The sequence below is a fragment of the Fukomys damarensis genome, unplaced genomic scaffold (assembly GCF_012274545.1).
Source record: "Fukomys damarensis isolate Sample0158 unplaced genomic scaffold, DMR_v1.0_HiC HiC_scaffold_9, whole genome shotgun sequence".
Classification (NCBI taxonomy): Eukaryota; Metazoa; Chordata; class Mammalia; order Rodentia; family Bathyergidae; genus Fukomys; species Fukomys damarensis.
The window spans coordinates 20,641,372-20,656,600 of record NW_022900921.1 but is presented as its reverse complement, the minus strand read 5'-3'; the positions used below and the strand labels follow the sequence as shown (position 1 = coordinate 20,656,600).

General features: G+C 49.1%; 1 protein-coding gene across 3 annotated transcripts in view; it reads left to right on the top strand.

Annotated features, from left to right (window-relative positions):
- Positions 1–15,229, top strand: part of Slit3 (slit guidance ligand 3) — a 552,271-nt gene that overhangs the window by 444,814 nt on the left and 92,228 nt on the right. For all 3 annotated transcript variants that reach the window (XM_010622214.2, XM_010622217.3, XM_010622215.1), the window contains 3 exons: positions 2,446–2,589; positions 3,824–3,987; positions 13,891–14,041. In XM_010622214.2, coding sequence (XP_010620516.1) covers positions 2,446–2,589; positions 3,824–3,987; positions 13,891–14,041 — 459 coding nt within the window. The remainder of the gene's footprint in view (positions 1–2,445; positions 2,590–3,823; positions 3,988–13,890; positions 14,042–15,229) is intronic.

The following is a 15,229-nucleotide window of genomic DNA, read 5'->3' as shown; positions in this document are numbered from 1 at the left end:
AATAAAAAATGGTATGGGAGAGAGAGAGAGAGAGAGAGAGAGAGAGTGTGTGTGTGTGTGTGTGTGTGTGTGTGTGTGTGTGTGATATGCAATATCCCACCTTTTCAAATATACAAGACCCTCTGTTTTAGTAAGTATGAAATACAGTCCAAAGAAGGGGTTGTCGTCAGGCCATCAGATAAGCCGATCAGGTCTCTTTAACGAATAATTGAACATTGTCCTTCAAGATGTTTCACTCAGATGGCTCTGAATATCAAGATTTGGAGAAAATCATTTACCACTTATTTTTCCTACACAAAACAAGACGTGTATATGTTTGAAGAATCCGTTCGTGACTTGGTTGCTTGGCCCTGTGGGGTCTTCTGGCTTTTATCTGTTTCTCTGCTCCACAGCAGCCTTCTTCAAATGCCCCAAGTAGAATGACCTTGACTACAGTTTAATACAGAGAGCACAGGAAATTCTTGAGGAAAAGGCTGTAAAGGGGCTTGGCAGAGGGGTGGGGTAGATAAGGATTCCTAAAGAAGAAACTGAACCCTCCAGAGACCTACATCATGGTAACTAGTTCCATTGCGCTCCGGGGAAACAGGCGTGACTTTGAACAAGCCCGTCACACTCTGAGCTTCTGTTTCCTCACCTGTAACTAGTAAGGGTAGCACTGCACATCTGCCCAGGTTATTGTAAGAATAACAGGATGTTGAGAAAGCACTTTGGAAAACAGAGCATTCGAGCAGCGTGAGCTGTTTTCTAGTGTGAGGCAGGAGGACATCTGTGTGGACTCCAGGGACCTTGCCCATTATTAGCCAGATTAAACAGGAGGTTCTTCTGCTTGTCACTGCCAACAGCTGCTGCTTGCACGCGGGGTACACAGGGGGACCCCTGGGGAGGCGGAGCCTGCGGCAAGGGAGAGGTGGCGCGATGCTTTGTACCCTGGGGCAGCCCACCGTTGCCAACTCTGTGGTTCCTGGGCTCTGCCGTCGAGAGGCTGTGGGCAAGGCAGCCCTTGCATATCTCGTGGGTCATTCTCCACCAGGAAAGTTCTGTGCCAGCTTTGAGACGTCAAAAGCTTTTAAAGTCAACATTTTAACTCTTCAATGTCCCTCCCTCTCCCCCCACTGTCAAGAAGGAGTGAAAAATGATTTTACACGGGTTTCAAGGGCACAACTAATCAGTCTGGGATGGGAAAGAAAATTCTTGGCATCCATATTTGCTTGGCTCGATTGCTCCATTCTGGAAAACTTTCCTGTGGCCCTCGTTGGCATCTGCTGGACCGGTGCTTCGGGGAAAAGGCGGTTTCCTATGGCACTTCTTAGAGGAGACAGGGAAGGGTATAAAGAGCTAAAAACACAGCAGACCAGGTCCCTAGTAGATGGGAAAGCTGATGGCAGGGGCCGGGTGCCTCCTTAGGGTAGGGAATCTTCTCCAGTGTTGCATACGGAATTGCATCTGTCTTAATAAAGCATCAGCACTAAGAGTAAAGAGTTATCAAATAGATGTCATTTGTGCCATCACAGAGCTGACATTCTTGTGCAGGAGGCAAACGGAAACAAACGAACATCGTTAAATCACAAGTTGAGGAGAGTCCCGGGAAGCAAATAAACAGCAGAAGTGACAGGCAGTCCTGGGGGTGGGGGTCCTACCGAGATGAAGGGATCAGAATAGACCTCTCTGCAGAAGTAGCATTTGCACAGAGGAGAACGGTAAGCTGACCTCGCTGAACGAAGGCAAAGAGCGGGTTAAACGGCCCTGACAGAGATGTGCAGGGTGTGTTTGAGGAATGAAGCGGCGGCTGGTGGAACAGGGTGGAGCGAGTGGACTGAGGGTGAGTGCAGGGCACGGGGCGGAGGTCCGACCCCGCGAGGCTCCCTCATCCTCTGTGTGCGCACGCGTGTGTACAAGAGAGAGAATTCATGTGTCTGCACGCATGCCTACACAGGGGGTACATTTTTTCTGAGAGGATGACCTATAACTTTCATCAGATTTGCAATGAGATCAGTGATCCAAAAGAACTCTAAGGAGTTCTCTAAATCAAAATTGCTCTTAGTCAATCAACTAAAGCTTTGAAACAATTGTGCCAAATGCTTTTTTTTTTTTTTTTTCCTCTTCTTTTCGGCTCCTGCGAGCTCTGAATTCTAAAGCAGAAAGTACATCGTGCAGGCTGGCATGCCGGGTCTTCCCAGCGCCCGCGGGTGCTCTGGAAGGCTCCAGGTGATAGCAGCGTGTGGCAGTGACACAGTGTCCATGGCGACAGGTGGTACGAAGCCCAGATGTGCTCAGTGAGGGTGAGCACAGGAATGCAGTTTCTTTCCTTCCATGCTGCAGCAGGAGCTCAAGGCTGCAAGACTGAGTGCTGGCAGCTCTGGAGCCACAGCCCGAACCAAAGCTGCGGCTTTGCTGTGCTGGTGATTACCAGGATGATGGACTCACCCGCCTCTCTTCTGCTTGCAGCCTCCTCAATGCCAACAAGATCAACTGCTTGCGGGTAAACACCTTCCAGGACCTGCAGAACCTCAACCTGCTCTCCCTGTATGACAACAAGCTGCAGACCATCAGCAAGGGGCTCTTTGCTCCTCTGCAGTCCATCCAGACGCTGTGAGTATGCTGCCCTGGCAGCCGGAGACCCCAGGTGCCCAGCCCCACAAACACTCAGGTGTAGGCAAATTGAGCACATGCCAGAGGAGAGCGTACGGGAGAACGGAGTGATAAAAATAGCAGAGCACACCTATCTGAGCATTTCGGCAGGGCTCAGCACCAAGTGTTTGTCCCGTTTCAAAACCTATAAGCCTCACGGTCCTAGGAGGTTGGGTGCTGTTGTTTCTCCAGTTTCTATGGGAGTTTGTATGTGAGGAAATGCACAGAGAGACAAAGTAAGTTACCCAAGGTCCCCCAGCTAGGAAGAAGTGGGATTTGAAGCTAGGCACTGTCACTGCCACCACTGTGTTCTGAGCAGACTGCATTTCTACTGATAGCCTGTTCCTGGACCTTAATATAGCTGTAAAACTAAGCCTCCGAGAGAGGCACCCTGGGAATACTTCATCTCCCTCTTTGGAGAGTATTTTCTCCCTCGGCCTCCTGCAGATGTGTATAATAACTATTGCAGGAAATAGATGACTTCTGAGTACAGATCTCAAAGCATGTGTTTCATGGCTGCCACCTCAGTTTAGACCCCAGGCCCAGTCCGGAGCCTGGAGATCCCTGGACACCTCCTAGTAGGTCGCACGGTACTCCTGCTCCTGTAGCCAGATACAGGAACTAACACAGAGCAGGAGCAGCTGCTGCATAGGCATTGCGAACCATGTGCCAAGCTCTGTGTTCGGTGATCTGCAGAGCTTTTCTTAGCCAGACAGGCAAAGCCCACGGTGCTCTCAGGGTAAGGATAATCACAACAATACCCGCTACTATATATGGAACACCCACCATATGCCAGTCGCTGAGCCAGCTGCTTTATATGCCTGGTGTCCCTGAGCCTAGAGAAATAAAGCACACTGTAGCCTAAGTGTCAACTTGAATGCTCGTGACTTGTTTTGCCCGTCAGAGCTGGTGTGGGTGAGAGGAGAGATGATGGCAGTGGGTCCTGCCCCAAGTGGGGAGAGCTGGGAGGCCGATTCCCCGACCAGATGCTGGCTGCATCTGTGCCTGTCTTTGGCAGGCAGCTGGCTGTAGGCCCTCGCTTCGCTTCCTGTCTGAAAGGTGCACCCCCAGGCCTCTTGCGGGGATGAGGGAGGGAGCCCTACCCTGGGTTTCGGGGCCCAGCGCCAGGCAGGGTGGTGGTGGTGGAAAGAGCCACCATGGGCCACTCCTATTTAACAGCCTGTCCCTCTTGCAGCCACTTAGCCCAAAACCCGTTTGTGTGCGACTGCCACTTGAAGTGGCTGGCTGACTACCTCCAGGACAACCCCATCGAGACAAGCGGGGCCCGCTGCAGCAGCCCGCGCAGGCTTGCCAACAAGCGCATCAGCCAGATCAAGAGCAAGAAGTTCCGCTGCTCAGGTAATCAGGTTACAGGGGCCGGGCCCCACTTTCTGACTCAGAAAACAGCAGCCTGAGAGGCCAGTAATCCAATCTGGAGGACAGCACGCGCCATAATGGCTCCTGGGGAGCATCTTTGCAAATTAAATTGGGGAAATTCAGTTAGCCCTGCAGAAAACCAATTACCTTATGGATTTAAAATAACACACACACACACACACACACACACACACTCACACACACTCACTCACTCTCTCTCTCTCTCTCTCTCTCTCTCTCTCTCTCACCTCCCCTTCTTTTTCTCCCCCCACCCCCAGGCCTCTCTCTCTTTCAAACTATGGGGAGGGGGAGGCAAAATCCAGGTAGCAGCTTGGCCTGGGAGATAGGCAGAAACCAGGAGGCCTGGCGGTCTTTGTCTGTGTGCCCTTGAAAGGAGGCAAAGATTTATTTTTTAGTTTCCAAAGCATGTTCCCTAAATGGCAGCTAGAGAAATAAATGTGGCCCAGGCCAAGCTATAGGCACTACAGTAATCTGAGTCTCCTCAGAAACAGACTTTGCTACAGCCCTGGGACCAGAAGGCATCATGGTCTCCATCCTACCAGAGGGCTGCACTCTGATGACAGAGCACAGCAGAGTCTGGGAGGCAGCGAAGCCTTGTTCTTCTGTGACCAGGCTGTTTCTAGAAACCTCCTTCCCCACTGCATCCAGGAAAGACACAGGCATAAATGGCAGGGGAACACTCAGCCCGTCTCTTCTTGACTGATAGCTAGACGAACAGGCAGTTACAAATTACCATCATCGGTGTCACTTTCTACTGGAAAAAAATCACCAAGCTGCACTGTACACCCAATGGTAAGAGATGAATAGTGTGAGGTGCTAAGAGGGGCCAGACTCTCCCCTGGCAATCTGCATCGCAGCAAGAACAGAGCTTCTTGCCCTGCCTGAGAGCAGATCTGTGAGTGAGTTTTCCCAGGGAGTGCGCCAGCGTGGGCACTGGTCTCCTGCACGGGATCAGCAGGCAGACTTCTGCTTCGTGCTTAGCATTCTCAAATCAGATCCTTTAGTCTGTTTCCGGGATGGTAATCTTTAGCTTTCTTTTCTTTTCTTTTCTTTTCTTTTCTTTTCTTTTCTTTTCTTTAGCAGAAGCAAATACCTCAGGAAGGCTCTGAGAGCCCACAGGGAGTTTGTGGCACTGTGAGGGATTCATCCTGCTTTGCCATCCAGGGTAGTGATGGTGAACGTTACCATGGTCTCACCTGTGAGGAGCACTGTGCTGGTGCTTAGTTCGCCTTTGCCTTGCTGATAATCCTGTGAGGTCAGCCCCAGAGGTCCCTGTGCTACTGCAGAAGGAGCTGAGGGCTCAGGGGTGATAGTTCCAATCATCAAGTGGTGGGGGGCTGGACCAGAACCCAAATCTGCCAGCTCCTCAACACCTTAACACTCACATACCTCACAGCATCTACGAGAAAAGGAGCATTTCAGAAGGACATTCAGTTGCTTAGTTGGCTTCCTTCCCAGACTCATGCCTACCTCCACGTCCTGAACTTTTTCCTTAGGTACCTTGCTAGTCCAGCAGCATCTCTGGGAAGGAAATCTTTTCTGAGCACAGGCTGTCACCTAGGCCTGTCCCAGGCCCTTTCCTCGCAACCAGCATCAGCCTTATTCCATCTCTTCATAGCTTTGTCTGCCCAGGGCTAAGTTAATTAGCTTGGCTGATGAGCAGTAGCCAAGAAAGGGGACAGGAAGAGTCCGAGGACAAAAGGACACCATCTGCCAACCCCGATCCTGAGGCTCACGGGTGTCCTGCCGGTACCCCGACTCTCGGACTCATGTCAGTGCCTCGGGTGGCAGGGCAGCAGTGTAGTGAGCCTAGGGTCTGAGGACTGGCATTTCTGAGAAGCACATCTTGGCAGGGACCAAGGAATGACTGTGGGCTTGGCTTAGGGGCAGCAAGGAAGGAGTGGTAGGTACAGAAATAACTGAACAGGAGAAGAAGAAATAGGAAGTAGAAAAAATAAAGCACAGCTTTAACTCTACCTCTGCTACTACCAACCTATCTACTGTCAACCTATCTACCTTTGCATTTGCAGGATCCTGGCTTCTTTTTCTATGTGGGATAGGAATAGTTGCCAAAAAAAAAAAAAAAACCATGGGGGGGGGGGGAAGAATTCTTGAGTTAACCTTATCTAAAATATCATTTTTTAAAAAAACAATGCTAAGCAAAAAGCTTATTCCTCCAAAGGCAGAGACCTTTAGAGCTGCAGTGAGTCTGACATATGTCATCCTATATGATTTTATGTTACGAAGCTTCAGGGAAGAGGTCGAAAGAGCTACTGCTGAGCTCCAGGGGCACTGGCTTTGAGAAACACCAGGACCCGGACCTGCCTTGGCCTTGTGGGGATACAGAAACTACAGACCTAAACCTCTGGCTTTCCAGGAAGCTCCCAAAGAAAGAAGGGGGGAAGTGACACATACTAGAGTTGACAGATAATAACTCTGCATTTTATTTGCCCCTAAGAGCACCCCTTTGAAAAGGCAGCTGATGTAATTAGGAGCCAATTTGAGGGCTGCTCCCATGATACGTACAGCCCCTCCTTAGGCAGGGTGTCTGGTTTCCCAGCTGCGTTGTGCTGCCTTCCTCTATCAGCTGCATCCGCACTCTCAGCAGTGAGATCAGTTTAAGGGTAGATTCTGCCATCTGGGAAATCTGACCATAAGATTAAGTCCTGCTGCGCAGACCTTGGGGCCCATCCCTAGGGAGCCCCTGGCAGTTGAAAGAGGCTGTCTGTCTTCCATCATGCATCCCTGCTTTGTGTGAGAAGAGACTCTCATGATGAAAATTCAGGGCTGGGGGTCTGGCTCAGTGGTAAGGTGCTTGCCTGCCATACATGAAATCCTGGGTTCGCTTCCCAGCATTACAAAAACAGAAACATTCAGACGAAGGGACTCTGTGTCCAAAGATTTCAAACAAAAAGATATCTCCAAGACCTCATAGACCAGCCAGTCCATTCTAGAGATGAAGAACCCGAGGCCACCCAACAGAAAAGCCCTATGAAAAATATCGGTTGTTATTTTCAGGGCAAGGTCTGAAACCTAGGACTTCTGACGTATTGTGAAGATTCTTGATAGTTTATTTCCAGGTCTCTCTGTGTCCTTTTGAAGAAGGAAACCAAACAGGTTCATGAAATGGTTTGATTTACCCTGCTTAGGCACTGAGGTCCTGATCAAACTCCAAGTTGAATCTCACAACTAGAGTGTTGACAGAACCCCGCATGTCCAGGTGTTAAAGTGAGGTAGAGTCCACATTAAAGTTTCTGGCACCCGTCTGTAAACTGGGTGGGCTCACAAAGGTGGAGGGCCCAGCCATGACCATGGCCATGGGTGGATGGCCCGTCATTGCAGACCACCTGTGTACAATCAAGATCCTGAGAACATCTTGTTAAACAGCCCAGTCCCCAGAAAACACTGTAGAGGAATAGTGACCCTGTCCTTCCTGCCAGAGGTCATGTGGCAAAGGTCTAAGTCCCCTGGCCCTGGCTCCGCTGTCTTCAAGTTTTACACATCTCTGCCACGTGGAAGGAAGTCCAAGTTAGCAGATGCATGAAAGTGTCCCCTGACCTGTCACAGATAGGGATACAAAGACTGGCTGTCCTCACTTGGGTTCTTGGTGTCTAGGACCATTGGTAGTTGGTCACCATCCCCATCCCCATGATTTCCAGCCAGGGAGATCAGAAAGGATTGTAGAAATATGTGTATGCCCCTAATCAGTTGATGTACCCCTTTTTTCCCCTTTTCTTAGTTGAAAGAGGCCCTTATCAGGAGCCGTTATTCACTCACTGCCCTCTCAGCCCCAAATCTAAGGTCTCATTGGCTTCCCTGCCTTTCTCTACAACCAGGAAGATTTTTTTTTTTTTAAACGTCACACACCTTCTCTACTAAAACTCACATGATTTGGAATGAATGTCCATCAGCCAGAAGGTTTCTGGGGCTCCTGAGGATGCTGAGGAGACTGCTGAGTTGTGGAATGTCAGAGAGGGTCCTCTCCTAAAGAAGGGCATTGTGACTTCACCACACCAGCAGGGATTGTGGATTGTCTGTTTTGTAAGAGGATAGAGGAATGGCCTGTGACAGAACCATGTTGCAGTCGGAACTGGCCCTAAAAAGCATGCAGATGTTGCATTGCTGAGCTTGACCTCTTACTGGATCCAGTAGTGTGGTAGAATGGCCTAGGATGTGACACAGACATCTGAATGCTCTTTCCTTCCCTTGGGAAGGAGGCGCTCTGCCCTATGCTCCTGAGTATGGAGGGCTAATGGTTTCCCACCTGTTACTCTCCTTCCTCTTTTGTCTCCCCTGGGGCTGGGCACAAGGGCGGTGGGGCTGTCTTTGGAAGCATTCCAATGGAACTCCACTCTGGGTACTAATCACGCTCAGTGGGGGCCTGCTCCGGCTTCCGCTTCTCCACGCTGCTTCCTCTGAGTGCTCCTGTCCTCTCTCTGACGCTGCTTCCTGACCTTGACTCTGACCAGTCGCCGCGGGGCTTTCCTTTGTGCTTGATCTAACCATGTGGTGGAACGATGGAAACGGAACATGGTTCTGTCAAGCACCGCGGAAAGCACCGCGCTCTCCTGCAGCATGGCCCGCCACAGCCGCCACCACCGCTGGACACTTCTCCTCTGCTCTGGAGCACCGCAGCCCACCACCTACCAGACCCACCTCTCCCTATCTCAGCTTACAAAGGGCAGGAGGGTGGGAGTCTCACAGGCTTCAGATGCAGGGTGACTGGGGATGGTAAAGCACACCAGGGACAAGCCAAGATCTGTGTCTACACCTCCTTCCAAAAGATGCCTCCGCTCCCCATCTAGTCAGGGTGCTGACCAAGGAGGAATAGCTGGGTTCGAATCTTCCGTTTGGAGAGAAGAAGTATCCCCAAGACATATTCCCCCTTGTCTCAAGGGAAAATCCCAGCCCCAGGTCATTATCCCAAGTGGTAACTAACCCAAAAAGGAATCCATGCTGCTCGTGACCCTTACCTCCAACATACTGGTACCCACTTCATTTGAAGGCATGTGAGCGTGACAGCGGGTGAGGTTGGCATGAGCCCGAGACTTTGACCTTCACCTAAGTCACCTTCTGAACCTGACCCCCACTCCTCATGAATACTTGGACCCTGATCCCATGAGACCTAAAGTTGAGTCTGTTTCCTTGACCTTCAGGCACAGTAAATCCAGAGATGCTGGGCTCTTCACTGAGTGCTAACTCAGTACGAGGCGGGGGCTGTGTAGACCCTACTTTCTCTGACCTTAAGAAGAGAGATCTTAGTGCCTCCTATCTTGCTTGTTTCTTGATCCTGGGCCCAGAATAACCAGAAGATTGTGTTTTGGGTCCCTGCTGTAGAGTCTATGTCCTATCCCATGAGTGAGTCTTAGCCCCAAACTCTGACTTAAAACTAAGAGCTGGACTTTAGGTTCCCATCAAGATGTGTGACTGCCATTATCTTCTCCCTCTCAGGTTATTCCTCAGAGTCAGGGCCTTAACTATGGGTGGGTAATGCATTGTCGTGTTTACCTTTGACTTTTTTTAACATACACTGAGTGTTTACTATAGGCTAGACACCAAAACATTTTATGTTGTTGCCTCATTTAATTTTTACAAGTTCCGTTTTACAGAGAATGATACTGAGGCTGAGAGAAGTTAACTAGCATGCCCAGGGTCATTTCACTCCAGACTGGCTGTGGTTTACCTCTGTACTACTCAGCCTTGCCAGCTGTGGACACTCTCATTGCCTTGAATTAGAAAATTTGATGAACTTTTGACTTGAGTTGATGAGTTTAAAAAGTTTTAGTAGCCCCTTCCAAACCTGTATCTGTTTTTACAAATAACTTGAGAAAGAAAGACAGCAGTGTGCAACTGGCTCTTCCTCTCCAATGAGAACGTACCAAGATCTCATTGGGTACAGAGAAAATCCTCAAATGTGGGGAAACTCCCTTTCCCTTCTCACTGAGGGGCACATGCTGCATTCCTTGGCAGTGGCCCTGCCATGCCAGGAGCCAGGTCTGCCTTTGGGAGTGGATCCAAGATGGCGCCCTTCCATCAGCCCTTCTGCCCTGCCCAGCAGGCTGTGACTAGCCAGTGCTTTGAGCATTTCCCTCTGCTTTCAAGCAGATGGCTGCCCTCATACTAGACTCCAGCGGGGATAACTTACTAGAGCAGCTCCTGGCCCAGCTGTTGGCCAAACTCCTATGAAAACAGTTAGTGTCTTCTAGCAGCTGTTCTCTGGTCCCTGGCCTTGCTGGTGAGTGGATGTCCATGTGCCTGGCAGCATTCTCTTGATTCCATTTACCACTTATGACATTTGCTGGTCCACACCACTTTGTTTTCAAGCCGGTGAGCCTGGACAGGCCTTCATAATCCACCAGATTCCTCTTTCTGCTCCTTTTCTTCTTCCTCTCATCCCACCCATAGTTAGGAATATTGAAGGCAGAAGAGGAAATCTCTAGTTTTGTGAGTTAGCAGCTCCCTGCCAATGAGAAAATGAGAAATATGCAATTTCAAGCCATTGAACTAGTTGCCCGATGGATGACACAATATGCAGAGACCCTGGTTATGGTGCTGGCTTCTGACCCCAACTCAGCCATGTCCATCCAAAGAAGGAGAGCTCTGGCCCTCTTCCTGCCCCAGCCTCAGACCTTTCACATGTTGCATGTATTCCTAGCAGAAAGTGACAGCAGAGAGGAATTTATAATAAAACTGAGTTGCTGTGGATTTCTACCTTCCCCCTCCTTCTCCATCTATTAAAGCTTGATTCTGATTATGTACTAAGCGTCGTTGTTCTCAGCTGCCCGCAGAAGGGGAGGAGGGCTACAGGGCACAGGGCTACAGGGCAGGAGTAGGCACAGGTGCAGTGCCAGATGACATCAGCTCTTCCAAGGCCCGGTTCAGCTGGGCTTCAGTTTTATGGCCCTTCTTCAAATCCTCTGAGGTCTCTTCTGTCTGAACTCACCCCGAAGAAGAGAAGCAGCAGCCTATTTCAGTTGGTTCTCTCCTGCTAAGTATTTCTGGCAGTGACAAATACGCATTGAGATTGAAATTGACTTTTAAAGCTCTGGAAAAGTTAAAAATACTTTTGGGTAGTTATGAGCATTAGGCATAACAAATGGCTCCAAGAAACCCTGGGTAGTTTCGGTAATGAAATACGAAGTGATGGTGGTGGCCTTTCAGGCTGGCTCAGATTGGGGAACAAATTTCTTTGGTTATGTACATACACCGATATTAACATTTCTGGGTCACACCCATATAAAATATCACTCTGCGACCCCCTCGTTACTGCAAACCAGGGCAATAACAAAAACAGCAAGGGGAAAAAATGCTGCAAAGAACGCATTAGTCCATCGAATCTAATTGCGAAATCATTTCATTAAAATGGGTCAGCGGCTCCATTGCAGAGGTCCACCAGTTATAATCTAACTGTACTACTGAGAGCGATTGCCACTAACTACGGACTGTTCTCACCTTGATTAAAACGAAAATGCGTTTAATAGGTGGCTGTCCCCAGCCTGCGCGAGTCTTCAGGCTCATCATGTTGAAAAGCAAAGTGTGCTCCCTTCTGTCTTTCTGCCTTTGACCAGCAGCAGCATTCTTCTGCTTTGCCAGGATCCCGTTATAGATGTATTCTGAAGGAAAAATATCCACACTTGTGCAGAATGCCCCCTTCTCACCATTGCCATGTGGATGCCCTAGTAGGAAACAAGAGTGAATTGTCATGTTGGCAAGGTTTGCTGAACGCAGTTCGCCCAGGATGCGGCCCGTTAAAGTGTCTAGGGAAAATGGTCCAGGTTATAGTTACTCAGTGGTATCGATACTGGATAGCCAAGGGTAAGATATTTGCGTAATACACCAGACTGGGAAGCTCCCCAAATGGCTGTGAGGATAACAGGCAAGAACTGTGATCCTGCACGCCTGGGATGAATGGAATAGGGAGGGAGCAGAGCGGGAGAGGAGGATGCATCCATGCTGCTGACTGTTAAGTAGATACTATCAAGTGCGCTCCCCATCAGCAGTCGGTGCAGGACGGTGATGTGAGCAGAGAGACAACAAAACAGAAGGCAACATCTGCTTTCTCCCTCACCCTGGCCCACTGGAGAAAGACTCTCATTCCATCCACTTCCACCATGTTTGGCTTTATATCATTCCCAGAGGCCCTGAGATAGCTTTGTTTTGTTTTTAATCGAAAAGCACATTTGCAGTAAAGCATAGTGTTAGTCCTGGATTTGACCCAGTGCCACCCGCTGAGTACCCAGTAGGCCTCATTTCCCTTGTCTACAAAATAGAATTAGAACCTCGGGGTATTGCAGGGATGAAATGGAATCACTCGTTTGAAGTTCAAATAGCACCTGGTTCCTGGTACATGCTCAGCAAATGTCAGCTTTTACTGTCGGCACTGCTGAGGCTTTAGTGGCCTCTGACATCCCACGTGTTCTGCCAAGTTCTAGGCAAGAACAGCAGCAGAATCATAGGCATCCATGCCTTGCTTGCCTCCTTCCAGGAGTCTCCAGTTCCTTGGTCTTTGATCTTCACACCAATCCCTGTGATACAGGAGCAGTTATTTGACTCTGTCTTGCTGGGGGAGAGACTTGAGCTAGTAATTAGCAAAGCCTGGCCAAACCCATGCTCTCCCTTGCTCAGACCTGCAGACAGCCTCCTCAGGCCTCTTGTTGCTCCTAAGGCAGACAAGATCACCAAGGCACTGCGCCCACTTGCTCAGCAAACCAGTGACGTTCACTCTCTGTGAGATGCTCCACCGGTATACACGGGACCCTCACTGCCAGTGGCACCCTGCTCGTGCCCTGGACAGATACGGATCTGGGGCCCGACAGTGTGCTGATGAAAGGAGACGGGTGAGAGAATGAAGATGACCCTGCCCCGTCCATGAGCTCATGTCTGATAGGAAGACCAGAGTGCTCCTATTACCACCCGCATAATTCATGGGCTCACAGAGGGCTGCTAGGCTGAGACATCAGATTGTCGGTCTCCTTACTATTACTGTGTGACCTTGGAAGAATCACAATTTGGAAAAGATAAATCTCAGCTCCAACTTTTAGCTCATGGGAACTGGTCTTCTACCAGAGTTAAATAAAACTTACTCTCTCAGGCTGAGGTCAAATCTGACCCTCAAATGCATCCTGCTTATGTTGACGGTGTTTCCAATTAGAATTATTTACCACTATTTCTGAAGTATCTGGGGTCTCTTGGGGAAAACAAAGGAAAAAAGGAACAGCAGGCCCCTCTGAGAGAAATTCTTAAACATTAAGACTGTGGGCTCCAATTCTCCAGATAACCTCATTGTCATCTTGCTGATAGGAAAGGCAGACATCAGTGGTCATTTATGGCTATATGCTTGGCGTCTTTCACTTTTTGTTATCTGCAAGGCCTGGAAGACAGCTGAGTTTGTGACCTTTACCGTATCTTATTCCCACCCCTGGAATGTGCCCCCATGAAATCTGTTTCAAAATCTCCCATCTGGATTATGATGAACATTTAGAAGGCCCTTGTTTTTGAGCAATTGTAGAGCAGGTGGCCTCCCTAAAAGTGTCAGCTGTTTCTATACGTATCTTGGATTATTTCTCTGGGCAGAACATTCATAATTTTCATCAGCTCCTCCATAAGATCTGTGACCCACAAAACCATTAAGAGCCCCGGATCTCAAGCCTGGTTTTCCTGAGGACAGGAAATGATAAATGATAAAGACCACAAGGAAAGCAGAGGAGGCTGGGGAGGGGCCGGTGAAAGCACCAACAAGGGGGCCAAGTAATGAAGATGACACCACTGTGTCTGTCATTTGAGTCCTCACGCCTACTACCTGTGACCTCAGGCCCCGATCCAGGGGACCCCGGTGACACTGACACCCTCTTTGGCCCCGCCCAGGCTCCGAGGATTACCTCAGCAGGCTCAGCAGCGAGTGCTTCATGGATCTCGTGTGCCCTGAGAAGTGCCGCTGTGAGGGCACCATTGTGGACTGCTCTAACCAGAAGCTGGCCCGCATCCCAAGCCACCTCCCTGAATATGTCACGGACCTGTAAGTCCTACCTGTGCACGCACTCCCTACCCCTCCCTACTGAGACCCATGGGCACTCCTTGGCCTTCTTCTGTGTACTAAGTCAGTGGTGACAGACCTGACATGCATGCCACAGCTAGCTGCTAGTTATCTCTGAAAGCGCTAAAAGGTTTGCTGTCACTGTATGAGGCTGAGGACAGGCACCCAGGTATTTGTGGGCAACTTGCTTGCAAAGAAAAACAGTTTGTTCATTCTAAAATATTTTTGGAATGCCAGTGACTGTGATGGGTCTATAGTTTCTAGAGTAGATAAGGCAGACAGCCCCTACTGTAAGTCCCTGTGGGATTTATACAGTAATACCTTGGTTCATGACCTCTTCTGTGTGCCAACAATTCAACCCGCAAACAAAAGCATTTGGCAAAATTCTGCTTCCATTCACAAACTCCACATCGGGTAACAAACACAACCACGGCCATCTTCCCCACACAAACATAAATGCAGCCATCTACCCCCAAAACTGTAAAAGAAATTAAGTTCATAAGCCAAGGTACCACTGTAGTTCTTTCTAGTTCACCAGAAATACAAGGATTCAATAAAAAATTGCAATGGAGCAAGAAAACCACTGTTGTAGAATGATTTGAAATATCTGAGCTTCCTGCTAGTCATGGCAATAAAGGGTGGAGCTTTCTTCAAAGGTGGAAAAGCTAAAATATATAGCATAAAAGGCAGTAAGGGCCCACTAGAAAGGGACAGTGGGACCCAAGTCTGATGCCTCTCCCCTCCAGTCTTCCTAAATCTTGCCACATGGCATCTGAGACCTGAGGCTCGGTTTGTTGGCTGCAAAATTTGGATAAATAGTGCCTCGCTTTTAGGTTAAAAGATTAAGAAAGAGACATGAGCACAGACTTGGAGTAGATTAAGCTCTAAATAAATGGCAGGAGCATGATTGTTCTTACTATTCGCTTTGGCTTCACATTGTAGGATACAGCAGCCTGCCTCCCTTGAGTATGTAGAGATGTTGAGCATGGGGTCCTGAGGCACCTCTGGTAGAAGGAAGTGGTCAGGAAGCAGCCAAGCGGCTCAGAGGCTTGGGAGACCCTGGAGGAAGCTTCCTGTGTTTTTTAAGTTGCCATTGGTACCCACATAAAATGAAGGCAGATTCTTGGTTATTGGTCAGAAACCAAAAAAAAAAAAAAAAAAAAAAAAAAA